Raw genomic sequence first — 27,472 nt, 5'->3', positions numbered from 1 at the left:
TGAGTAACCCAGGCAAATAGCACAGCATGGCTATTGGCATATTCTAGGTGATGGATTTGCATGTGTAAGCAAACCTTTACTTAACCAACTAGGCCAGGGGCAACGTCTTGAAACCAGAAACAATCTAGCAGGGGCTCCCCAAGCAATGAGGCTCTGGAAATGGTATCTTGTTCTTCAAGGCTGAAGTTACAAAGGAAATGAGTCTGAAGGGCCAATGGGCTTGGGAGCTCGCCAGTTGCAAATTACTAAGGGGCACTACGAAGCACTAGAAATGCAATGTGAGGGAGAAAACTGTAATAGCCCAAGCTCTTCTTGGGAGTGGGAAGGAGTACTTTAGAGGCCTCTTGAGGCAATGAAGGAGAGAGCCTGCAAGAAGCACGAGTAAGTAATGCCTACGATTGTTAACTGGATCCTGAGGCAGGTGACTGACAACGCGAGCGCTTCCGTTTTGCCTAGTACAGAGCTCAGGACAGACAGCTGAGGGGAGGTGGGGTGCTGCACCAGCTCCTTCTCATGGGAGCCCCTCCTCCAAATGCACTCGGAACATGTGGTCCAAGGATACTAGTTGTAAGGGCTGCCTGTCCAGGTATCCTTGAGTCTCAGTTAGAGCCTGGCTAAAGGAACGTGCCTGGGGTTTTGTCATCAGCCTCATTCTGTCTCTTGGTGGAAGGTGCTTTTATGGGTTGAACTGTGTCCTTAAAATATATGTTAAGTCTTAACCACTGGTCCCTGGGAGTGTGACTTTATTTGGAAGTAGGATTTTTGCAGATACAATCAAGTTGGGAAGAGGTCATCAGGGTAGGCCTTAACTCAACATAACTGCTATCCTTACAAGAGGGGAAATCTGGACACAGGGATAGATTTTTAAAAAGGGAAAATGATGCAGTGACAAAAAGGAGAAGAAAGCATTGTGGATATGGAGGAATAAATCGGAATGGTTCACCCACAAGCCAAGGACTGCTGAGGATTTCCAGAGACCCCAGAAGCTGGAAGAGGCAAAGAAGGACTCTCTCTAGTGCCTTCTGAGCAAGCATGGCCCTGCTGACACCTTGATTTCAGATTTTAGCTTCCAGAATTGTGGGAGAAGACATTTCTGTTGTTTAAGCCACCTACTTTGAAATGGTACTTTGTTTTGGCTGCCAAAGAAAACTAATCTACTGCCTCTGGCAGGAGCGTGTGGGAGCCTTATCTGGATCTGTTTTCCCTGCCTGGCCCAGCACACCTGCATTGGCCAGAGTGAAAAATGCCCAGAGTGCCTTCCCATGAGGAATCTCACAAACGAAACTGAGAAAGCTCTTCAATTTATGCAATCCCGCCTTGGTTCCCTGTCTGCGAAAGGGCAGAGGTGGAAGTCACTTTTTTCTAAACTCAAACTTGCTTCAGATCTGTACAACCTCCAACCCCAGCAAGACAACTGAGAACCACAGAATTGTCAGCCCTTGCCAGTGCACTCTCCACGTGCTGGGCAGGTCCTAGGGAGCTGAAGGAGGTGTCAGCTCCATGATGTGCAGCCTATGAGCTCCAGCGCACTTCCTCTCTTTGGAGGCCCCCAGCATCCAGGACGACATTTTGATGTCTTGGTTGCCGAGGCAATAATGATGAAATAAAATTCCCAACATAAATCCAGTCTTTCCCCTGAGCTGGACTATGCTGTGAAGCTTTCCAGTATGGATCACTTCTTAGGCATTAAAAGCCCTGAAATTGAGCCATTTCTGACATAGAGGCTTTTCTTCTCTCTATTATTTATGATGTTGCCTCTATCAGCTTCCTTTCTGTCGATGAGATTTAAGAGGCCAGATCCACCTGCTCTTTTTGTTCTCCAGAAGCACATGGAACTGAGATGGCAAAGAACTAGTCAGTAGCTTGATGCCAGAAATGCTAATCCCGCACCACTTCCTGAGCCAATGTAAAATTCAGGAGGCATAAAAATAAAGTCCTGACCAAATGACAAAAATGAACCGACAATACAAGAGTAGGATAGCTGAGATATGACTGAAGATGTAAATGTTCCATTCATTTCTAACCAAATAAGCACAGATGATTGTGAGGTCCCCCAAAACCTACCAAAATGCTTCCTCTTCATGGTTCTGCAGGGTCATTCTGGGAATGACCTTGGAGAAGGTCATAGGCATCTTAGCATCTAGAGGGCAGTGACAGGATGGAAACCATATGTATATGGGAGACAACCAATGAATTGAGAAAATGAGTTTCTCCTTAAATCAGTGCCATGGTTTGAATGTCTGTGTCCCCTCTCATATCTGCATGTTGAAGCTTACCAATGTGATAGTGTTAGGAGGTGGGGGGCCTTTGGAGAGGAGATTAGGTTGTGAGAGCAGATCCCTCACAATTAGGACAAGTGTCCTTAGAGAAGAGACCAGAGAGAGCCAATGAGCTCCTTCCCCCATGTGGAGAGGCAGTGAGAAGGCACAACTGTGACCAGGAAATGTGCCTTCACCAGACAATGGATTTGCTGATGCTCTGACCTTGACTTCCTAACCTCCAGAACTACAGGGAATTTCTGCTCTTTGTAAGCCACTCAGTTTATGGTATTCTTTTATAGCAGCATGAATGAACTAAAATCCAGCAGCTTCACCTACAGCTCTCTTGCTGTACTCATTTCCTATCAGTGCTATAACAAACTACCACAAACTGGGTTGCTTAATAAGATGTAAGTAATTATATTACAGGTCTAGAGGTCAGAAGTCCAAAATGGGAGTCGATATCATCATAGATAATTCTTGGCAGACATAAAAATATTTGCTTTTCTAAATTTTGTGTCTCATTCAAAGCCACAACATGGACATCCATATCACTGGCCTCATTCCTTTTATGGCTACGTAGAATTCCAGAACTGGTTGCTCTCTTGTTCATTTAGAATCTGTTGTCAGATGTGAGGCTGACTGTGTTCAGTGTTTGAAATTTAATATTCCTTCTGGAGGGCCTGGGGCAGAGCCCACTTCTTCACTTTTTAGCTTTTCAAGGCCACCTGCACTCTTCGCTGTGGCTCCTTCCAGAGATGGAACTCCAACCTCTCTGCTTGTCATTGCATCCTTTTCTTTCCCTCTCCTTGCTCATCACATCACCTGACTGTGACCCTCTTGCCTCCCTCTTCCAAGAATCCTTATGATTACACTGAATCTACTCCGTAATCCAGGATAATCCCCCTATCTCAAGAGCCTCAATCACATCACACCTGCCAGTCCCTTTTGCCGAGTAAACTAAAAAGTGCACAGGTTCTGAGGATCAGGGTGGGAGGTCAGTAACCTGTTTATCATGCTTGCTTCCAGAAATGCAGAAGTGTGCAAGGGCAAGGATGAGGAGGTAATGACTTCAAACAGTGAACGAAATCAGCCTGACTTCTGACTACAGAGTCTAGATGACCAAGAGAGCAGCCAGTTCTGGAACACTACATAAGCCTAAGAAGAATGAGGCAGATGATGTGGCTGTCCATGCTGCAGGTTCTTTGTTGTTGTTGCTGTTGGTTGGTTGGTTGGTTTGGTACCGGGGATCGAACTTGGGACCTTGTGCTTGTGAGGCAGGCAGTGGCACCACTGAGCTGAATCTCTGGCCCCATGCTGTGGTTTTAAATGAGACACAAATTTTAGAAATTCATAATTCACTTGTTCAACAAATATTGTCTATGCCTACATATGCCAGGAGCTGAGAACTCAGCAGTAAACTAAAGGAAGTTTATATTTCCTTTTTGTATGAAAACTATCTACAGAAATATGCATGGAAAAATGTCTTATCTGGAAAGTAAACATCACATTGTTAACAATGAATACATCAGGAGAAGAATAGGGAATGAAAATGGTGAGAATTTGACCTTTTCATTTGGATTTTTTATACTGTTTTATTTTTTTCAATAAAACATTTATTCTGCTGAAAAAGGGAAAATAAATTACGGTACAGTTCTCAGGATATCAACCTCTTTTATAATGACATAACGACCCACCATCTGCAAAACAGAATAAAGGAAGGAAGGAAAAAGGGAGAGAAGGGGGAAGAGAGAATGAAATGAAAAAGGAAGGAAGGAAAGAAGGAAGGAGGGAGGGAGGATGAAAGGAAGAACCAGCTGCTAAGTGTTAACGTGGAGAAGGCACGGCTGTGGGGCACTTAGCCAAGGCTGCCTTGGTGCAAAATGTCCCTCCCACCCCCGCAGGAGCTGGCAGCGCCTCCAGTGTATTTCTTTATACCCTCATTCGGCACCTGGCTCTGGGCCTGTACACAGTAGGTGATCAGGACACATTGCTGACAAGTGGAGCAGCCAATGGGAGCCCTGGGCAAGGTGTCAATGACATTTCACCAGCCAGGACTCGTCCTGACCCCCGTGTTAGCAGGCATATCCGCCAGCCTCAACTCCTATCGACTGGCCTCTCCTCATTTATCACCATCTCAGCTCAAATTCTGGCCCTCTCCTGAGCCCCTGCAATGTCTTTGTTTATTTGAGGCACAGGTTCTGCAGTTTGGAGAAATGGGTGAAAATTCCAGGCCACTTATTTCAGCCACAGTGGCCCCCAAGATGAGCTTGTGACCCGTACTGCAACTCCAAGCTGGACTTTCTGGCTCTGCATGTGTCTTTGGAATGAGGCCTTGTGGCCATGAGGTGCAGGAAGAAGAGGCATTAGGGATGCTTCTCTTTGCACTGTCATCTCAGACCTAAATTCCTCTGCGAGCCTCGAAATTGCCCACCCAACAAGGAATTGGCCCCACAACCAAAAAAAAAAAAAAGGCTGTGTCTTTTCATTTTATTCTTGTCTTTACTATTCTAAGAGAAAAAGACCTGACTCGAGTATTTGAAATATTTATGTTTTACTGAGAAAAATATGGGGAACATTGATTTTGTCACTTCTTTTTAGTGCCTGTAGGCATAGATTAAACAAGGAAAACAATTGTCTCCTTGCACATCTACTTTGTTTTTCCTAGACTTGAGTTAGAAAAATTAAACCACTCCCAAAGCATAACTGTTTCAGCCTGCTGCCAGACCCTCCATGTCATATCCCATCTTCTGCCTGCCCTGCCTCCTCTCCTCTGACTTCTTTCTCACACCTAGTCAAGTTCCTGCCCCAGGACCTTTGCACATGGTACTCCCACCACACAGACCACTCCTCTCTCCGGGGTTCTCATTGTTCCCACTCCTTGAGTCTTTGCTCCAATGCCGCCTTCTCAGGTAGGGCTCCTTGACCATCATCTTTAGAACTGTAGCCCCTACTCTGTCCTAGCCCCCTACATCTTCATCTTTACTTTAGTTTTCTCCATAGCACTTGTCCCTACTCATAGATTATTTACTGTCTACCTCTTTTAATGAAAACTCTATGAGGGCAAGGATTTTTTTGTTGTTTATTTTGTTTGGCACTGCAAACCCAATTCTAGGATAATTATTGATTTTGAATCTTCAGAGAAGAATTTGCATTATGTATCTAAAAATCATATAAATATGCTAATGATTCCATACCGCTATTCTACCTCTAGGAATTTATCTCTGAGATAATCACATATGTGTGCAAAGATATAGTTAGAAACGTTGCAAAAGCAAAACACTGGAAATAATAAGAGCTGACATTTAATTACCGCTTACCGTGTGCCAAACCCTTTTCCAAACATTTTATGCATACGAACTCAGTAGCATCTCCCAACAATCCCCAAACCCGCTTATTACTGTCTGGAGTTTACAAGTGAGGACACAGGCAGAGGGACTGGAAAGAATGGACTAGATCCAGGATTTGAAGTCTCTGAATTGAGAGCCTGAGCCCTTGGCTGCTCTATGGGTTGCATATTCCTTGCTCCAACCATATAGAAGCCAGTTTTTTGTTTTTTTGTTTTTTTTGCCTGAACATCTTGGGGAGGGGGAAATAGACCCCTGAAATTATAAACAAATGATATGTTTATAGATACTGGGGGAATTCAGCTTTATCAGATTCTCAAAGACCTCTCAGAACCAGAGTTGTGGAATAATTCTACTACATAAACAAATTCATGGCATATCAATAAGATCTATAGCGTAGTCTTAAAATAATTTTGTAAGCATCTTTCCTTTTTTTTACACAGGCTTTTCTCTTCTTGCCCCAAATCATACTGACAACCTAGAATGTCACCATAGGAGAATCTTTAATGACTTGATAAGATCTTGGTGATACATAGTTATCTATAAAAAGGATGTTACTAATGAAAAACTATGTTATAACTACATTTTGATAAGAAATTCAAATGTACATATATATGCACCACGAAAGGTCTCAAACAGACTATATGGTTAACAGTTGTCACTTTGGGGTAATGAATTAATGGGTGTTCTAAACTTCATTTCTGGTTGTGTTTACCTGTTTATAAAAATATGAATTACTTTTGTAATTGAATGTCTTTTCCTTTAGGAAATGGCAGCCTCTGGGAAGATAATTTGGTAGTAGTCACCAGAATTTTGTACATATCTTTTATGCCATCAATTCTACTCCAGTAGTGTGTTTTACAGAAATCCTGGCACATGAGTCTAAATGTAAATATAGTAATAGTAACTACAGCCTTGTGAAAATTTATAAACAACCCAAACCCTTTGTAGTGAGTAATTAAGTTGACTATGGTATCTTCATACAATGGCAAACGTTGAAGCTGTTAAAAAATAAAAATAAAAACAAGGTAGGTAGATCTCTGAGAAAACGTTTTTGCTAGGTGAAAAGGGAGGGAGTTTACCGAAGAGGGAATATGTAACATCCAATGCATGTGAAGGTAGGTAGACTGCATGACCCAAGTCATGCAATTCTAAAATGGCAAAAGCTGGGATTTGAACTCGGGAGCTCTCACCCTAGCGCCTAGGCCTCTAATTACAAAATGATCCTGCCCAAAATCACCACTGAGATAAAAACTGACATCTTACTTAATTTTTAAAGACTCAAATTGACTTGAGGGCAGTCGATGGAGTCCATCAGTTACACCAGAGCAGGGCAGCAGGGCAGCAGAGAAGCAGAGGCTACAGGACATTCCCTCCCCACCCCAAGCTTTTGCTGCCCACAGTGATTTGGGGATGTGATTTGAGCTGGTTCTCCCGATCCCCAACAAACCAGGCTGTAATTGATAGCATTCACAGATTTGTGTTGGCCTCTCAAATGTTGATGCAAAAGCTCATTTCCACTGACACCTGTGGAGATGAAATTCTAGCAGTGCTGCAAAACCAGGGGACTGAACGCCTATTTGGGTTCTATTTTTATTAGAGCCCCATTAACTTGTTTCTATCAGAGCAATTAAAGTGTCGAGGCCTGCAGCTCAGCAAGGCTGTGGAGGAGGCTCTGCATTGTGAGCGGCTGCTCTCAGGCAGAGAACTTTCTGTTCAAAAGGCCCCCCTCTGGGGAGGTGGGGCTAGATGGAGTCTCAAGCTTATTCTCAGCCCCAAAGTGGGTTTTCTTAGCAGATAATTTAGTAACAACCTCTGCAGCTGGTCTTGAGTTAACTATTGTTGAAGATAACCTAATTTCCCTTCTCCTTTTCTTTCTTTTTTGCCTGGTAACTCAAAACCGGTTTAAAGGCTTCTTTTAACTTGCTGCAATGGAATGTAAATTCTTTTCACACCTTACTCCAGGGCAGTGGAGGCAAAGTGTGAAGTTTCACTCAGCAGAGCTGCAGGGAAGAGTTTCTGTCTCTCCTTTTGCACCTTGAAATAAGATAAACCCATATGAACTGGGTCCTGTCCTCATTCCATGCTAGTGTGGGCACAACCGCTGGCTGAGGTTTGCCCCACACCAATCTGGGCATCTTGACCCAGGCACATTCTGGAACAGAATTGGACAGCTTGCAATTCAGGGCTATTAATGGCACATCTGTTACTGTGCAAGTCTTGTGCTTTATGCTCTGGGGATTCAGTGGGTCTGGGAACAGCACTAGAATTTGTAGGTCTAAAAAATTCACTGGTGGCGTTGGTCGAGGGACCACACTTTGAGAACTGCTATTGTAGGCCTTTGCTTCAGTGTTCCTGCCCTGCAGGTGAGCTCTCATATACCTTGATTTGAAAAGGTGACCCTGCCATAGGCTCTCAAGGTCATATATGTGACCCTGCTGGGCTCATGCTTCTGATGATCACATGACAGCCCCTACCTCCCTGGCCATCACTTCTTGTTGTGTTCATCCCTCAAAGTGTCTGGTCCCTGCTTCCTTTCCTGTACCTCATCTGTCACTCTTGGCAATGCTCCTGCTATCCAGGCCTGCATTCGGTCCTCAGAACAGGTCAAGCCATAGGCTTCTTGCCCCAGTACCTTGACACTTGCTTCCTTACTGCCAGGAACAATGTCCTTCCCTGGACTCTACCCAGCCATCTCTGCATCCTTCCTCAGAGAAACTTTCCCTGCACTCACCATCTAAAGAAGATTGCCCAGCGGTTCCCCTCACACATCCTTTTCAATTCAATCATTGCAACCTGGCTTCCTGTGGTCTCACCCTATAGAATGTAAACTCCACAGGAGCAGGAAGGGTGGTTGGCCATTTCACTCCCAACCATGGGCCCCATGCTTGGCACTGACACAGGGCAGACCCTCGTTAGAGAGAGGGGCGAATGACTGAACAAATGGAATTCCTTTCTGCTCCCTATGAAATCCACAGAAGAGGCCAGAGGCAGCCAACCCTGCCCTGCAGAGAACTGGTTGAACCCTGTGGGCCCTTCTTTTGGCAAACATCCCTTCCTCCAGGCCAGCCATCCTCAATTTGTTTTGAGCAGGGAAGTGGGGGTGGAGACAGAGGGAGGCAAGGAGTTCTGGCAACAGCCAGTGTTGCAGATTAGACACACAATCAAATCCAAGGGCTGCTCAGTGTTCTGCCAATTGAGATACTCAGATTAAACAGGCCAAGGGCTCCTGAGGCGAAATGCCATGCAAAATAACTTTTCAAAGATAGGGACTTCCAATCTCAGAAATGAGCATGAATTGTCAATGACATGAGCGGTGTTTTGCAACAGAAAGCTGAGTTCTATTTATATTGCAGATAATGGTTATGTGACAGAGGTGTAGCTTGGGCCACTTTATCCAAAGGAGAAACAAGAGTGGTGGCATGGTGCTGTGATCCAAGACCAAGACTGCAGTGAGAGGCCTGGTGGTGTCGTGGGAAAAGGCTGCCCTGGCCTGGCCCTGCTGCTAAGTACACAGTACTCACAAGATTCTCACCTTCAGATTCAGCAGATCTGGTTGCTGTGTGGCCTTGGACATTCACTTACCCTCACTGAGTCTTTTGGAGACAACATTAATTTACACTTTAGGGCTGTTGAGAGGGTTAAAGGACATATAAAGTGGTTTTCACAGTGACTGGCACAGAATAAACAACTGTTATTAATAACAATTGTATACTGAAGAAGTCACATTACATCTTGGTGCCTATTTTCTCTTTTTTGAAAAAAAAAAGTTAAGAACTTTTCTATTTACCACAAGATACTACAAAGAAAAATAAGACAAGCTACAGATGGGTAGATATCTGCAACACAGATAATTAACAAAGGAAATGTACCCAGAATATATAAGTAATTCCTGTAAATCAATAAAAGATAATCCAGAAGACAAATGGACAAAACACATAAACAGGCACTTCAGAAAAGCGGAAGTATGAAAGCCCAATGAATGAATTTGTAGAAAAACATATTTAACCTTATTAGTATTCAGGATAATGCAAATGAGGCCATAAGTTTTTCAATTTATTTATTTTGCCATAATGGGGATTGAACCCAGGGCCCTGGCACTGAACTACAACCCCAGCCCTTTTTATTTTTTATATGGAGACAGAGTCTTGCTTCCTGCCTCAGCTTTCCAGAATGCTGGGATTACAGGCATGGGGCACTATGTCTTTTTTTTTTTTTTTAATGAGCTGGGATTAAACCCAGAACCTCAATTGTGCTAAGTATGTGCTTTTCCCATGAACTGTACCCTTAGCCACAATGAGATATTTTTAAATATCTGAATTGGCAAAAAAAATTCTAATAACGTAAGTTCTTACACACTATTAGTGGGAGATGTTGTACTGTGGCACTAGCTCGAGAGGCAGAGTACTCAAAGACCTGAGGCCAATAATCCCACTCAGGTGTTCACGGAAAGAAATCTGTATAAGAATGTATATGATGACAAAGTTCATAACAGAAGAAGGGCTGGAAACACACCAAATGTCCACAGCTGGGGAATGCTTGTAGCAGAAGTAGTAGCATGCTCCCATGATAGAATTAATTAATTAGTTAATGTATTTATTAGTACATGTTCACAGTACACAATGATTACATTCACCGTGGGGAGCTGGTACATGTACATAACATATATTAATTCTTTTTCCATCCCATTCACTTCCTTCACTCCATTTCTTAGTCCCTTTCTCATCTGTAAAAGATCTACCTCCCTACTTTCTATTATCTATCTTTTATTTTGCTCTTTATTTATAATTTGGGCTTCTCATGTAAGAAGAAACAAAGAGAAACCATGTTTCATTTAAGCTTGTGTGTCTGAACATTATCTGGCAGGGAAAATGAACTGAAACTACAGTTGGCTGAAAACAAAACTGAGGAATACAGCAAGGGGCAGTAGCCTGCATTGTAGCATGATATAATTTTAACAGCATTCAAACCAAACCAAAAGAATATATTCATTAGGGATAAATATCAAGGAGACATTAATATAAAACCCAGGGTAGGGGCCAGAGACTGAGCTCAGTGGTTCTGTCGCCTGCCTCACAAGCACAAGGACCTGAGTTTGATCCTGGTACAAAAACAAACAAACAAACAAACAAACAAAAAAACCCAGGGTAGTGCGTCTCTGAGGGTAGAGGGTGGCAGGGAAGCCACCTGATTATGTTCAATAACCTAAATGAGTGGAAGTTCACATGTTCATTGTATTATAACACTTTGTAACATACAGATAAACTACATATATTCTTTTGCATGTACCAAATATAAAAATGGTAAGTACTGTACTTATAACATCTTGTACTAGTTAATCCAGGCCTCTAAATTATGATTTCTGAGCTATTGCGTAGCAGCTACCAGTTAAGGATTTCATAAACCTTCTATAAGCGCCATCATTTGGTTCTCCGTATGTTAGTTCTTCGACTTCTCAGCATTAATGACCACATGGGGGTCTAAATACAAAACCTCTTTCCTGGGAGATTTGCTCTGTAGTGTGGGTCCTGAAGGGCCTTGCCACAACCACAAGGATGACAGAGGAAGTGGGCTTACTGAGCTGTAATTAAGTAAAGTGATATATTCGTCTCCATTTAACTCAGCTAAACACTTTGTTCTCTCTATAAGGACAGGTACAAAAGCCTAAGACACGTGTTTTTTCAATGGCTTGTTTCATTTGATGTGTCAGAAAAGCTTTTTATTTTAAAATTTTCTAAAATTAATTTTATTGGTACATTTAACATATACATTATAATGACATTCAATGTTGGAAATGTGTACATTTACATAATCAACCATTCCCCTGCCCTCCCTTTAACCTTTCCTTCCCTCCCTATCTATAAAGACTTTGTTTCTATTATTTTTCATTTTCTCATATTAATTCCATTCCCTTCTTTCCCTTCCTCTACCCCTTCCATTTCCCCTTCCTCTGTCTCTTTAATTCCTATTTCACATTATCTATTATACCTTTTAGTCCTTATTTACACTTTCAGTTTCTCGCACTAGAGAAACTATTCTGTATTTACACATGTGTGTCCTATTTAAAAACCTTTCCTTCTCCCTATCTATAAAGACTTTGTTTCTATTATTTTTCATTTTCTCATATTAATTCCATTCCCTTCTTTCCCTTCCTCTACCCCTTCCATTTCCCCTTCCTCTGTCTCTTTAATTCCTATTTCACATTATCTATTATACCTTTTAGTCCTTATTTACACTTTCAGTTTCTCGCACTAGAGAAACTATTCTGTATTTACACATGTGTGTCCTATTTAAATCCCTTTAAAACCACAATAATCTATGGAAATAACTAGCTTCCAATGAAGTGGTTTTCAAGTTTTATTGATTTTTTTTTAAAAAGCCTTAAAAATTGGAGAACTTGATTTTCACAGCTGGCCATACATCAACATGAGGTAGCATGTTATGTGGCTCCCTCCTCTACAATTCTTCAGAATGACCTAGAAACTCAATAGTTGGCTCAAAACCTGGTAAAATAGTTCCTGGACTGCTTGATTATTTGACGCAAACACATTACTTAATATTTACGTGGGATCTTGGATTAAGAAATAACAGTAAACATGAAGTACTAAATTAGAAAATGACAGGGTCTTTTGCAACACTGTAAAAAATGTTCTGCTCTTGAGCAAAGAGATAGCCAAGTGCCAAGCCCTCTTGGTCCCATTAAGATAAGGCCTAAAATAGAAGTTCCATTTGACCCAGCTATACCTCTTCTGGATATATTCCTGAAAGAGTTAAAGTCATCATATAATAGCAGTGCATGCATATCCATGTTTATAGCAGCACAATTCACAACAGCTAAGCTCTGGAAATGCCCTAAATGCGCATCAACAGAAAAATAGATAAAGAAAATGTGATATATATATAATTTTACTGAGGCATAGTGAATGTCTGGAAAAAGGCATTTCCAGGAAAACAGATGGATCTTGAGCCCATAATGTTAAGTGAAACAAGTCAGACACAGAAAGTTAAATATTGCATGGTTTCTCTCATATGAGAAACCCAAGATATAAATAATGAGTGAAATAAATGACAGTGAGTAGGAAACAGGGAAGTAGACTTTTTGGAGATAGGGAAAGGGTAGAGGGGATGGGAGTTGATATGATATATATGTACCAATTCCACAAAACAATGTAAATATTATGTATCAAAACATACCAGTTAAAAATAAAGGTAAAGCCACCTATTGGGAAAACAATTGTTATTCTTCCCTCCTGTGACTCTGGCAATGTAGCTTTGACGACTGGTTTCTGTCTCTCTCTCTCTCTCTCTCTCTCTCTCTCTCTTTTTTTTGGTACCAGGGATTGAACTTAGGCCCATGCACTTGTGAGGCAGGCGGAGGAACCACTGCCAAATCCCTGGTCCTGTCTCATCTTTTTGAAGCCTCAAAGCAAATCCCCACCTCACTTTCCCTTCAATAAATCATGCCATCTTTCCTCATCTGCTTTCTTTGTTGCATTTGAACTTACACTCCTTAGCTACTCATTTGCTTTTTGTGCCCAAAGAGAAGAAAATGTCCAAAAGGAAGATTTTCAGTTGTACGAAGCAGATGGGCAAATCATGTGGCAATCAAAGAGACCTCTCAAGGGTGAGGTGGGAACAGAAAGTACTACACAGGTTTGAAATGGGTTTTTTTTCTTGTAATTAGCCATCAGTGGGAGTTTGCAAGATGAGCTGGTTCTGTGCTCCTTTACGAATTCTGAAACACAACCGGTTCCCAGGCACTATTTTCAGAGCTGTGCTGACACTTGTTAATAATGTTGGTGTATAAAGTCGTGCTCATTTTAAACTAATTTAGACACAAAGAAAATTAGCTAGAGGCTGCCAAAAAAGGAGACAATCAAGTTACTGCTATCAGAGAGATAGCTATAAGTTTCAAGTAGAGTCAGAAGCCCCTTTTCTGTTAGATCCAAGTATTAAGGAAAAAGTGAAAAGTTCAGGTGGAAATCTTATATTCTCTCCCTTTCTGATGAGCTTACCAGCAGCTTGCTCCTGGGCAATCTTGAAAAAGCTTAGTTGGCTCCTGGTACCCCAATCTCACTGCAATGAAGCCTCTACAGTCAGCTCAACTTCCAAAATATAGTGAAGACCTTGATGCTGTTTGGTTTTAAAAATGATTGACCCTAAGTGCAACGTGGGGTTTTAATTGGGTACTGAAAAATCTGGAGAAGTCTGTATAAAGCCTGTGCTTTTATTAGTATTGTACCAACGTTAGCTTTTTGGCTTTGATAAATGTACCATGATCATGGAAGATGTTAGGAAAAGCTGAGTAAGAGATATATGAGCACTCTCTGACCTATCTTTACAACTATTCTATAAATCTAAAATGATTTCCAAATAATTAGGCTGATGAAATGATGCCCCATTGGTAGCTTTGACTATGATCTTGGAAAAGCAGGCATGGGAGACCTCTACTCTGGTGGGGTATTCCCACCTGCACCTTTCTCTAGACCACAAAGCAGGTAACAGGACGGCGTGACCAGGAAAAGGGAGGTGTCTATCGGAGAGTAAGGTTGCTGGGCAAGCAAACCATGTCTGGTGGCTATCTCATTTGAGGAACTAGGCAGAAAAGCAGAACTCTGGAAAAAATGCAAGAAATAGGCTGAAACTAAAGCAGGTTGGGCCTGTCACCTGTATTAGTCATTTGCTCTCAGTAGAGGGTGACTCTACAATTTTCTCACACTCTCCTTTGATTCACTGTGTATTATATTCACTAGTAATAATGGAAGATTTACTGCTGTTCATTCAAAAGGGTAATATCAAGAGTCCACAGCAGAATTCCAAATTTTAGATAGATATCTTCCTTAGGTTTAGGGCATTTAAATGTCTTTAAGTTTATTAGATAAGGAATGTTGAAATTTTGGTTCTTAGAATAATTCTGTCTACTATATTTTGTCCCATGAGTTTCTTAAAGCATATATATATATATAGATATATATCTATATCTATATCTATATATATATATATTTTTTTTTTTTTGATACTGGGGATCAAAATTCAAGAACCTTGAACTTGGGAAGCAGGATCCTGGTCCCATAAATTTATTTCATGAATATAAAAATATCTACTTTCAGAAAAATACATTTGGGTTCTACATAGTTAATTTCTTTTGCCATGGTCAGTGTTGGCACAATTACAAACCATTATTTCACATATAAAGGGCTGGCTTGGGGTTTCTTGAAGGATGATTGAAGAAAAAATATTCAGAATGGGACTTTCTTTTTCAGTGCTGGGGATCAAACCCAAGATCTCAGGATGCTAAGCAAACACTCTACCACTAAGCCACACTCCCAGCCATGGAAGTGGCTTCCATGAGACCTTGAGTCGCTCAATACGTCTGCATTCTGGTTTGCTACTTCAGACATGGCATTCCGAAAACCTCTCTGGTCCAGTGGGGCTGAAAACTTAATGAGAAGCTCTGTGAAGTGTTCAGAATTCTCTTTGGAAGGTGGTGAAACTTTATTTATTTTTGTGATGCTGAGGATCAAACTCTGGGGTGCTCCATTACTGATCTATATCCCCATCCCTTCCTATCTATCTACTATACTATTAATTTATACACAGGGTCTTGCTAGGGTTGCCCATGTGGGATTTGAACTTGTAAACCTCCTGCCTCAGCCTCCCTCCAATGCTGAGATTACAGGTATGCACTAAGGATTTTGTCCTAAGCCACAAGGAAAGATGGAGTTGTCATCAGTGAAGATGGGAAAGGTCACAAAGGTAAGCAAGGGTAAGAGAGGAGCTTGCTGAAGCAGAAGCATTAAGCAGGCGGCTGGATTCAAGCCTGGAGCTGGATGGAGAGCAGAGCTGGAGATCTAAATTTGGGAGTCATCAGAATATGGAGATCCAAAGGGCATGGTGGTACTTGCCTAGAACCCCAGCTACTGGGTTCAGACAGGAGGGTCATAAATTCAAGGTCAGCCTGGGCAACTTAGCAAGACCCTGATTCAAAAATAAAATAAAAAGTTGGTGATTCTTTGTGCTAGTTCCCATGCTACTGAGGATTTGTTCACAGTCTTTTCCTATGCCAGTGTCAAGAGTTCTACCTAACTTATCTTCCAGTAAGTTTAGTGTTTGTTATAATATCTAGATCTTTAATCCATTTCAGTTTTAGTTTAGTGCATGGTGAAAGACTGGGGTCTAATTTTAATCTTTTAATCTTTGTCAAGTCAAAATCCAGTTTTTCCAACACCATTTATTAAAGGGGCTATCTTTCCTTCAGTGAGGATGGCTGTCTCCTTTGTCAAAGATGAAGTAGCTGAGTATGTCTGGAGCTATTTCTGCATCTTCTAATCTATTCCACTGATCCTCGGGTCTGTTTCTTTGCCAATACCATGCTGTTTTTTTAATCACAGTAGCTTCGTAGTATAGCTTTAATTTGGGAATTGTGATACCTCCCGCCACATCTCTGTTGCCTAGAATTGCTTTTGCTATTCTAGGTCTATTCAACAGAGCCAAGAGACAACCTACAACGTGTGAAAAATTTTTTACCAGTTTTTCCTCAGACAAAGATCTACTATCTAGAATATATAAAGAACTAAAAAGAAAAAAAAAAACAAACAAAAACCAGATTCCCCCCCCAATATAAAGACCTGATTAAAAAATGGGCATCAAAATGAATAGACATTTCTCAGACAAAAGAAGTAAAAGCAGCAAACAAACATAAAAAAATTTTCAACATTACCCGTCATTCGAGAGATGCAGATGAAAACAACACTGATTCCACCTCACCCCAGAACGAATGGCTGCTATCATGAAATCAACCAATAACAAATGCTGGTCAGGTTGTAGGGAGAAAGGAACCCTTCTTCATTGTTGGTGGGAGTGCAGACTGGTGCAGTCACTGTAGAAATCAATATGGAGATATCTCAGACAACTAGGATTGGAAGTCCCATTTGACCCAGCTATGCCTTTGCTGGGTATCTTTCCAAAATAATTAAAAGAATCATACCACAGTGATCTATGCACACTCATGTTTATGGTGGCAGTTTGTAATAGCTAAAACTTGGAAACAGCCCAATTGCCTATCAATTGGAGACTAGATAAAGATGTGGTATTTTTGTGTTTGTTTTACTTTTATAAAATGGAGTACTACTCAGCCATAAAGAATGAGAAACTAGAGACATTTATAGCTAAGTGGATGAGGCCATACTCTTAAGTAAAATAAATAGGACACATGTAAATACTGGATAGTTTCTCTGGTGTGAAAAACCACAAGTGTAAATAAGGATCAAAATGTATAATTAATATTGTGAAGTAGGAAGAAATGTCTAAAGGAGTAGAAGAAATGGGAGGGGTAGGGGAAAGGAAAGCAGGGAAAAGAAAAAATAGAAGAAATGGAAAAACATGGAAACAAAGTTTTTGTAAATAGGGAAGGGTGGAGGGGGTGAAGGAAAGGCAGGGGAATGGGGAAAAAATAAGAATTAAGATACATCATGTAGAAAAAAAGATACATCATGTAAAGGTACAAGATCCTAATGATGAATGCAACTGTATTCTATACCTAAAATGTACCAATAAACTTAATGGAAAAATAAAGTAAAATAAAAAGGGCTGAGTAAGTAGCTCAGTTGTAGAGTGCTTGCCTAGCATGCATGCATGAGGCTATGGATGCAATCAGTAGCATCACAACAAAGAATAGAAAGAGGAAGAGGGATTCAAGGACTAATCCCGGAGCTGCTCCAAATTTAGAGGTCAGGGAGTGCAGGAGGATCCCACGGAGGAGAACAAAGCTTGTCTCACTCCCTGTAGCCCAGATTGTCCCAGGGAAAACCTGCAGGCAGTGAGGTCTTCTGCATAGTTATGTGGAAATGGAGGGCAAGGCACACATTTACTCCTTGGATTTTAGCAGCAAGTTGGTATCTAAGTTAATTTGTTGGCCTTTGAAAAATACCTCTTTGAAGGGATCAAACAGTAATCCAGAAAAACTTTACTGGGGGGGGTGACATAAAAGGGGACAGTCTGACAGGATCGCAGGCAAATGTGTAATTGAAAGTGGATTCAGACACTACATGCATTCAAAATTTCAAATATAATAAATTCTATATATGCACACCCTCATATTCCTTGACATATAGTCTCTAAAGAAAAATTAATTTTTTGAGAAAAAAAAAGGGCAGCAGCCTTGGATTATTTTTAAATACAAAGATATCTGTGAAAATAAATATGCCAGAAGTTAAATATGCTTTTCTTACTCTAGGAATGGTTTCTTCGGTTCTAGCTATACATAATATTGCAACAATAAGTCTCATTTTCCTAAGACATAGCACATTCCCACAAAGAAAGCATCTCATATTTATGTGTATTGAACAAACAAAAGAGCAGTTGCTAAAACATGGATTTATTTGGGCATTACTGTCAAATATAATCAAAGACAAAATTCTGATAGATTTGCTGATCATCTGCAGTACTAGAGTTACAAAAATAGCACTGGTACAGAATATACTAATAGGCAAAGCTGATCATTTATTTAACACTAAAATCCAATTGTAAAAACAATTCCATTTTAAAAGCATTTCTGTCATTCTAGGTTTACATCAAGACATCTGTACAATTTGAAAACATAATTTCCAACAACAGAGGTAATTTTTGTCAGTTGTAAGGTGTTGGAAGGGGAGCAATGGTGTGGAGAAAATTGCCCACTGGAAAGTCCAGCAGTCTCTTGAGGAATACTATTTCTTACTCAGCCTGGGTTTCCTTCCGCCTTGTTCTTCTCAAAAGAGTTTTGTGCTTGCTTACATAGATTCCCAGTAAATGGTCGGGGACCTTCTATGTAATAACGTTCCAGAATTTCCTGAGAAAAAAAATATATAACCAAGCCTTTTAGCCATTTAACATGTACCATGTTAAGTTTCTCAAACAGGGCTCCAGTCCTGATTTCCAGATGTAACAAAGGCTGGTTAACACCCCTTAATAACTACTTTGCAATTCCAAGTGGGTCCCTGACAGCTTTCCCACAGCAGAATGGAATGTTTGCAGTTGCTCTCAAGATTGCAGAGACAAACACAAGCTCAATTTAACCATGTCCCCTCCAGGCTGACTGCAGTGATGTGATTCTGGTTTAAAATGCCCTGATCATGGAGTACAAAAGTAATGTCCTCTCTTTCCTGCCATGCCATTCATTTGCCTTTCCCTCCCCCACACTTTTTTTTGGTGACTGTTTTTGGAAATTAGGGTAACTCCCCACAGTGAACATCAGGAAAGATTTCTAAGTTAGTCCAGCATCAGAGGGTGCTAGTCTTTGTTCAAGTATGAAGAAGATGAGGCAAAAAGCTCAAGAGAACATTTTGTGAACAGGCAAAGGTGACCCAATTTGTACCCATCCAAGTACAAAGCTAGTGACACTGGACATGTGAGGCTGTCTAAAGTCCCCGATACAAGAATACCATCCCCAACCGAACTGCAAATATGTATGGCATTGGACCTTATTTAGGACAGACTTGCATTTCTCTTTGGCTGTGCATTCTTAGGTCAAAAGGTCTGGGCTGCGGGTTAGTAGGGTAGGACAGTCCTGGAAGATTAGAGGACCAGAGGCTTCAGGACATCCCATCCCAACAAGATGGTCCCAAATCCTGAGACTGCTGCAGGTTATAATTGATGAGATGTGACACAATTTGGTCCTCAATAAGGTCAACTAGGTCTTATCAAGAACACACGAGGCATAAGCCCCACCCAGAGCAATTCTATATTTTTCTGGCCTTCAGTCCTCCATGTCGGTGAATTTTCTCTTCTTATAATTCTGAACAAGGTTGGAAGGTGTGATTTGAGAAGCCTGTCCCTTTTCCCAACACTGAAAGTTATTCAGTCCTTTCTGCCCGGTTTGAAATAAGCCTCTCTCCATTTCATCCAACTTAGCTACCAGGGCTGAAGTGTCTTCATTGTAAGTGTTCTGAGAAGAGTCCATGATGCGGCGAAAACGTCCAATAAATGTCTGAAGAGGGAGTAAGAGAAGTCAGGGTTGATCTCACATCCCATAAAGCCAGATCTATTTTTATCTTGGAACATTTAAATGGCCTGAAAGAATTTTGGTTTGAGGACTCAGGAGGAGGACTGAAATAAGTCCTCTACCACTCAAATAAGTTACTGAACATTGCCAAGCCTCAGTTATCTTGACTGTGAAACGGAATCCAATGGTTGTTATGTAAAGCATCTGGCTTGCACATAATAAGCTCATTGAAAAGGGTTAACCATTACTGTCAAGTAACAGAGGCCATAATAATGTACTGTGGTCCCAGGGTAACAGTTTCAACCAGAACAGATTCCTGATTTAACTGAATGCAGTCTCTATTTTTCTCAGTTTGTGAGCAGGATGAAGACACATGAGATCTCCAGGAGCTATTTTACCACTGGGCTCTGAGCACAAACCATAAGCCCTTGCTTGTTTCTTCCACTATCTTGTGGGAAAGTCACTGTATCGATAACCAACTCTGAAGAACTTGAAAGCAAAGAAAGAAAAAGAAAACATATAGCTCACTAAAAAACATAAGACTCTAATTGAAGAACATGTTCTGGAACATAAGAAGACAAATGGATTTTCCTTATCTGTCTGTGCCAAAGAGCTTCATAAAAGCTTGAATTCAAGCTTATAATCTATGTCTATAGTCTATGGATTTTCTTTTTCTGGATGGACAGCAACATTTTTTTTATTACCTACATCAAAGGCAGCACTAGTACATGGTAGGCCAAAAACGCTCAAACCTGAAGGAGGATGTCAATTTAGCACAGGGGTCTTTTAAAACTAAGAATGCAGAAGTAAAGCCTTTTGGCTGTTTATGTCCAAAGAGGCAGAAAGGTGGTTTTTCTTAATATAAACAGAATAAAAAATAATGCATAGGGTCAAAATAAAGTTAACACTGTTTTGTCCACAAAAAATAATTATTGCTTATTAAATGTATTAAGTAGAACTATGTGGTTTTCACTGCAACTCAGTAATTTTGGTGCTATTATTAGCTCTATGTTACACGTAAAGAACTTATGCCTAGAGAGGCACATGTAGTTTGACCAAATCAAACAACTAGTTCATGCAGAGCCATGTCTTAACTCCAGAAAAATAGAACAAAGAACCAAATAATTCAAGTATTTCCAACAGGAACCCTTAGAACAGTCCTATGATGATGGGAAGGGACTTTGAATCTAAGTGTCTGTAACCTGTAATCACCATCACTTTTTTCTCTTTTCCCACTGATCCCAATTTTTAGCAAGCAAATATGAAGAGCAACAGACAAGTTGCATTTTAAAAAATATATAGTAGTTAGAGGCAAGAAAGTTTGGAGTGTTATTGCAAGTAAGGTGACTACAGCTAACAATAATAAACTATATATTTCAAAAAGCTAGTTTGAAAATTTTTACCATAAAGAAATGATAGTCATGTTTAACTTGATTTAAACATTATGCAATGTATATATGTACTGAAACATCACATGGTAGGTACCCAATAATATATATAATGTTTGTTTTTAGGTATCAGCTAAAAAATAAATGTAATTTAAAAAAATTTTTTTATATTGGCAGACACATTATAATTGTAGGCTAATCTGGAATAATAATGAACTGTTTATCACCATACCTTTCCCTGGGTAAAACTGATATCTGGTGGCTGCCACAGCTGTCTCTAAAGACAGATGCAAGACTGCAGGTTTTCATACCAATTACAATACTTACCCGCAGCAGAGACTGGGATATATCTGCATTCTCCGGACTGTCAAAATGGAGGAGCTGGGAGCCATACCCATAGAAATGGGGTCCCATTTTGTGGAGGTCCACCACATTGGCATCTGCACTGAACACAGTCCTCCAACCCTCTTGGTAGATCTTAGGAAGTTCCACAGAAAGGATGCGTCTCTTGTTGTCAAAAAGTCCTTTTACCAGCCACAAGGGGAGTTCAAGCTTTGAACCCTGCATCAGACAAGAATGTAGATTCAAAAAACAGACAAATAAATACACAGTAAATGTATGTGACAAAATGTATGTGACAAAATACATATAACCTGATTGATACTTTCTCTTCTCTTTGGGAGTATAACTCTCAACTGCAGAAGACCTGGTTGTGATCTAAAGAAATAAACTGTAGGGCTGGGGATTTAGCTCAGTGCCTGCCTCACAAGTGCAAGATCCCAAGTTTGATCCACAGTACTGGAAAAAAAGAAATGAACTGTGTGGGCTGAAAGTTTTATTTATATTTATTAAATTGTTTTTTAACTCACATATAAAATATATAAAAAAGTGAGCCGGGCATGGTAGTACACATCTGTAATTCCAACACTTGGGAGGCTGAGGAAGAAGGATGGCTGTTGAGTTTGAGGCCAACTCTGAGCTCATAGCAAGTTCAAGGCCAGTCTGAACTATATAGCAAGATCCTGACTCAAAGAAAAAAAAAAAAGGTGAACTTTCCAATAGTGATGCCCTCCCCATGAGAACACATCTCTTGCAAAGAAGACACCCCTCTCCAGAAGAGGAAACAAGAAGTAATTGGTGCAGAGCCCCAGTTCCTACTTCATGGATGTGAAATACCCACTTTTCACTATGTTGTTAGCTGTGCACAAATAGGGGTTTTGTGTATTGGCTGCCCCACTGTCCTCTCCCAACCCACAGGAGGAAAAGCAAGGCTTACAGAGGGGAGGAAGCGGCACTAATAGCACTCTCAATCAACGGGGGGGGGATCCCAATAAACATTTTGGATTAAAAAAAGAGGTGAAATAAAGGCATTTTCTGAGAAAAAGCAGCCTCAGTTGGCACATGGAAACTCGGATTTCAGAAGGGTTCCTACCAGTCCCAAAAGTGATAAAAGCATTTCACTGTGCCTAAACTGAACGTAGAAACAATGTGGTGTACATGAATACTTGCTTTTATGTACTGGGCAGAGAGTATTTCCCCAGTAAAACTTGGGGTATTGAGTCTTTAGCAAGCTTCCCTGCTAGACCCAAGGAGGCTTATGCTATGTGCGTGGTCTCCAGACTTTCTCCAAGGTATCTTTTCCCTTTGCTGGTTCTGCTTTGTATCCTATTGCTATAATAAATCCTAACCATGAGTCCCACAAAAGTCCTCTTAGTGAATTATCTATTATGAGTGGTCTTGGGGACCCCATGTCAGAGACAGAAATTGAGACTTTATCACCAGATAAATTTCCTTAGGAAGTCCTGAAGGAAAAATGAAATGAGTTTGCAGTGGTCTGACCGAGGGGCCGTGTAGTCTCGGCAGCACTGGGGAGACCTCCACCCAAGACAGTTATCCTTCCCTGGGCCTCTCCCCTCCTGCCCTCAAGTGTCCTCGCCTTCTAGGCTTCTTGTATCAGATACTGTGGGATGAGGTGAGAGCAGGCCTAGGGCGGGTAATCACACCGAGGAGCTACAATCTCTACCAAGATGGCAAAAGTCCTGACAACTGACTCCCAGAAATTGCTATACCAGCTGAATACCCTGCTGGAATAGGAGGCTAGATGTCAGCCAAAGGTGTTCAGCTTGAGACTAATTGAATCTGCACATGATAATGGCCTTAGAATGACTGCAAGACTGAGGGACTTTGAAGTAAAAGATCTTAGTCTAACTCAGTTCTTTGCCTTTGATATGGAGACATTTTCTCTAGCTGTGAATTTACTGGGCAGATTTCTGTCTTAAAATGAAGGTACAGCCCAAGCACCTTGGGTGTGTTGGACCGAGCTGCTTTTATTTGGCTGTAAAATCAATAGAAGAGGAAAGAAATGTCCCATTGGCAACTGATTTGATCCGAGTAAGTCAGTATAAATTCATGGTTTCAGACTTGATGCGAATGGAAAACATCGTATTGGAGAAGGTGTGTTGGAAAGTCAAAGCTACCACTGCTTTTCAATTTCTACAAATCTATTATTCACTCATTCAAGAGACTTGCCATTTGAAAGGAAAATTAGCCTAAATTTTGAAAGACTAGAAGCTCGGTTTAAGGCATGTCTCTGCAGGATCATATTTTCTAAAGCAAAGCCTTCTGTATTGGCCTTAGCTATCACTGCATTGGAGATTCAAGAACAAAAGTGTGTAGAGTTAACAGAAGGAGTACAATGTCTTCAGAAACATACCAAGATAAATGGCAGAGATCTGACCTTCTTAAATTATGAGGTTTACATAAAAACCAACATTTCACAGTGCACTTTTTAAAGGCACAATAATGATTATATTCTAGATAATGCAATGGTTTGTTGGCACCCATAATGCAAGTAATAGATAGTTCAGAGATGAGAATGTTATTGCTCTATGGGAATCACATTTAAATTTAAAAACATTTTGTATTAAGCCAAAACACAGACCTACTAAGTTTATCATATTCACTGAGCTATCTTTAATGTTTCTTCTAAAAAACAGGTGACATTTGTATTGATGAGAAAAATATCTATACAAAATCTACTTCCTCAGTTTATCTAGTTCCATTAAAAAATATGTTCTATTAATTACATAGTAAATCAAAATCAATTATCACTCTGAAAACTTGCTTTACCTTAAATTCTGGTTTAAGCACTCCAAGTTTTACTATGGTCTGTTTCTATAAAACTGCCATTGCTTCCAGTTTTTTTTTTTTTAAGAAATAGAATATACTTTTACAAATTTCCATAATATCTTAAGAAAAGTAAGGAGGCACTGCCATAATTATGAGATTGTTCAGGTAGTGTTTGGAATTCTCCATGTGAGCCAATCAACATAAGGAGATGTACATATATTGTTAGTGCTGTAAAGAGTTAGTGCAACCTGAAGCCCGAGTCTACCAAGAATGGATGTAACCAATTTTGACATATTACAGATAAATAAGCACTGAAAATAAACCAAAGAACCACAGTATATTCTAACTTTAACTTTTTGTAAACCATGTTTTGTGGGTAACTTCAGTTTTATCATAAGACTCATATATTTCAATATTTTGAAAACATCAGTATTAGTTTTGAGTTGGCAGGGGTAACCTAACCAATATGAAAATGCAGAAAGAGAAGAGGGTAATGCAAAGAATAAATAAGTGGGCAAATCGAATAATAATGTTTTATAGGGTATTAGATGAATTAAATTAGATCACATGAAAATAATGCAGGTAGGAGAAAACAGAGGTAAAGTGTACCACAATTCTAATATTGTCTGTGAAGTAACTTGGATAACATTATTATTAATAAAAAATTATTATGTAATCATTAAAGTAGTCACTAAAATAATAAAAGAATATGTAACCAAGTAAATGAAATACTAAGTAGATAATAAACTTGATTAATCCAAAAGGCATCAAGAAAGAAAAAAACAAAAGGAACCTGAAACAGATGGGACACAAAGCAAATAAATATAAGTATATCAATAATTAAATGTAAGTAGATTAAATACTGTCAAACTGAAAAGCAAAACCCAACTATATGCTGCATAAAAGAAACATACCTTAAAGACATAGAAACATGAAAAATATGATAGAAAAAGTATCATGCGAACACTAGTCAAAAGGAAGAAGTATCATCACCAGACACGAAGAGGGACATTTGGCAGTAAGACAGGAACTATCAGGAAAATATAAATGTGTCACTATACTGACAAAAGTAAAAGGAGAAACAGACAAATCTATATCATAGTTGAATACTTTAAGTGGAAAGTAGCCACATAAACACACACAAAAAAAATCAGTAAGAACACACAAAATCTCAACAAAACAAAGATAAGCTTGACCCGAATTACATGTATTTACATACTCAACTTACATGTATTTACATACTTTATTGCATACCACGACTCCACAAAACTCATCTTTTCCAAGTGCATACAGGATAATTAAATTGATCTTACACCAAGGCATAAAGTTTTACCTACTTTCAAAACACTGAAATCATTTAGACTATTTTATGGCCACAGTGGGATTAAACTAGAATCAAGAACAAAAAAGGTAAATAGCAAGTTTTAAAATGCATGGAATGAAGCACCAGTCCTCTGAATAACAACCAAAATATTTAGTTCACTGAAAATGAAAAATATTACAAATCAAAACTCACAAAATGCAATTAAAGTTGTATTTAAATGTGTAAAGGAAGGCTGAAAACTCTATAAGCTTAAAAATGTGAGGGAGGAAACACAACAGAGTGTTTTAAGTCCAAAGAATGTAGAATGAACCAATTAATGAAGAGCTTAATGACTTAAAAAAACAAAGATAAAAGAGAGAATATGGACAGAGCTCTAAATTAGTTCTTTTAAGAAACCAATAAAATTGACAAACTTTAGCAAAATTAATCAAGAAAGCAGAATTTACCAATGTCAAGAATAAGAATCAGGATACTAGTATAACACTACATCGAAAAGATAATAAAGGGATATTTTGAGCAACGTTATACTTATACACTTGAAAACGTTGTTAAAATGGTCATCTTTCTAGAAACCCCTCATATACTAAAACTTGAGACTAGAAAATACAAATGCTTGTATATCTAAGAATGAAATTAAATGTCATAAGCACTTTCCTATGCACTTTTGCAAAAGGAAGTGGGACCAAAGGGATGAAGGAAGAGTGAAAGAAGATGAAAAAGAATTAAGATGTGTCATGTACATGTACCAACTCCCCATGATGAATATAATTATGTACTGTAAACATAAAAATGGAAGAAAAATTTAAAAGAAAATAAAAATTTCCTATGCAGAATTATTCCAAATATTCATGTAGACACTTTAACCTCCAAGATGCAGAGCATGACTTCCTACTCCACTGTGGCAGTTCCTGACCTCTTTCCAATGTGGACAATATGAAAAGTCATAAAAAAGACTAATTTTATGGTGGAGAAACTGTAACACAAACTACTTAAGCTAGTTAATCAAGGATCAAATCAACGCCATAGTCCTGGGGCAAACTTGAAGCCACAGGGCCCTAGGTTCGAATCCCAGCTCACCATTTACCATGGGACGCTGGCCTCGGCACCCAAACTTCCCGATAGGTTTACAATACCTATTTACAGTGCTGTGGAAGGACTCAAGGGGGTAAAAGACGCAAAAACTTTTTGCCCTCAAACCATCCGTCCTGGCACTATTTTCATGGGTGTGCCGGAACGAATACGGATGGCAATTTGCAGTTTCCAGCGCTAACGCGCGGGCTGACTGAACTCAAGGCTTGTTTTAAGACAAACGCGAGGAGAACCCCGATCCTGAAGTATTCGGCTGAATCAGCCCCCACCTCAATTCGTGAAGGGGTAAGACGCTGACCAACTCGCGGTTCCAGCAAAGAAACCTGTGTTGGAGGGAGCCCGACGAAGTCACAGCCTGTGGGGCGCCGTCCCCCGAACCCCAAACCCGCGAGGCCGGTGCCCACCTGCGGCAGCGCATCCGGACTGTCAAAATGGAGGAGCTGGGAGCCATACCCATAGAAATGGGGTCCCATTTTGTGGAGGTCCACCACATTGGCATCTGCACTGAACACAGTCCTCCAACCCTCTTGGTAGATCTTAGGAAGTTCCACAGAAAGGATGCGTCTCTTGTTGTCAAAAAGTCCTTTTACCAGCCACAAGGGGAGTTCAAGCTTTGAACCCTGCGGCAGCGCGTGGTCCGGCCCGGATCCGGCGCCCCACTCCGGGAAGAAGGTGCCCAGGCGCGGCAGGGGAGTCTCCGTGCGGACTGGCAGCTTCTCGTGGGACATCAAAATGTCGTCCAAGGAGAGAAAGTTCTCCTCAAGTCCCAGCGCGCCCGACTCCACCCGGTAATAAGCCTCAGACATGGAGGCGACCCGAGCTCCTTCGCCTCCGCTAGTGTGACTCGATTCGAGTGGAACCCGGAGGGGCGGGAGGCTGAGCAGGATCCCGGGCGACAAGGTGGGAGAAGAGGCCGCCCGGCCCGGTGGAAATTCATTTTCCCGCGCCCAGAGACC

The 27,472-nt window shown here is 40.4% G+C and overlaps 1 protein-coding gene across 1 annotated transcript; it reads right to left on the bottom strand.

The window, feature by feature from the left end:
- Nucleotides 1-18,147: 18,147 nt before the first annotated feature.
- Nucleotides 18,148-27,458, bottom strand: Gins3 (GINS complex subunit 3). The gene is made up of 4 exons (XM_019206502.2): nt 26,739-27,458; nt 26,512-26,572; nt 21,302-21,535; nt 18,148-19,571 (listed from the first exon to the last, which is right to left on the bottom strand). Exons 1-4 carry the CDS (start codon nt 27,320-27,322, stop codon nt 19,341-19,343), a joined length of 1,110 nt encoding a protein of 369 aa, XP_019062047.1. The 5' UTR covers nt 27,323-27,458; the 3' UTR covers nt 18,148-19,340.
- Nucleotides 27,459-27,472: the final 14 nt, after the last annotated feature.

This window comes from Fukomys damarensis, unplaced genomic scaffold, assembly GCF_012274545.1.
Source record: "Fukomys damarensis isolate Sample0158 unplaced genomic scaffold, DMR_v1.0_HiC HiC_scaffold_32, whole genome shotgun sequence".
Taxonomy (NCBI): Eukaryota; Metazoa; Chordata; class Mammalia; order Rodentia; family Bathyergidae; genus Fukomys; species Fukomys damarensis.
Note: the sequence above shows the minus strand (reverse complement) of the source record. Positions and strands in the feature narration are given on the sequence as shown.

What these genes read in the sequence shown, in the direction of transcription:
- Gins3 (XM_019206502.2), bottom strand. Translation starts at nt 27,322, where the DNA reads ATGTCTGAGGCTTATTACCGGGTGGAGTCGGGCGCGCTGGGACTTGAG. An exon ending in AGGATCGGGGTTCTCCTCGC is followed by an intron (nt 26,573 to 26,738) that starts GTTTGTCTTAAA and finishes GTCCTTCCACAG; the next exon opens with CACTGTAAATAGGTATTGTA. An exon ending in TATCCCAGTCTCTGCTGCGG is followed by an intron (nt 19,572 to 21,301) that starts GTAAGTATTGTA and finishes CTCCCTCTTCAG; the next exon opens with ACATTTATTGGACGTTTTCG.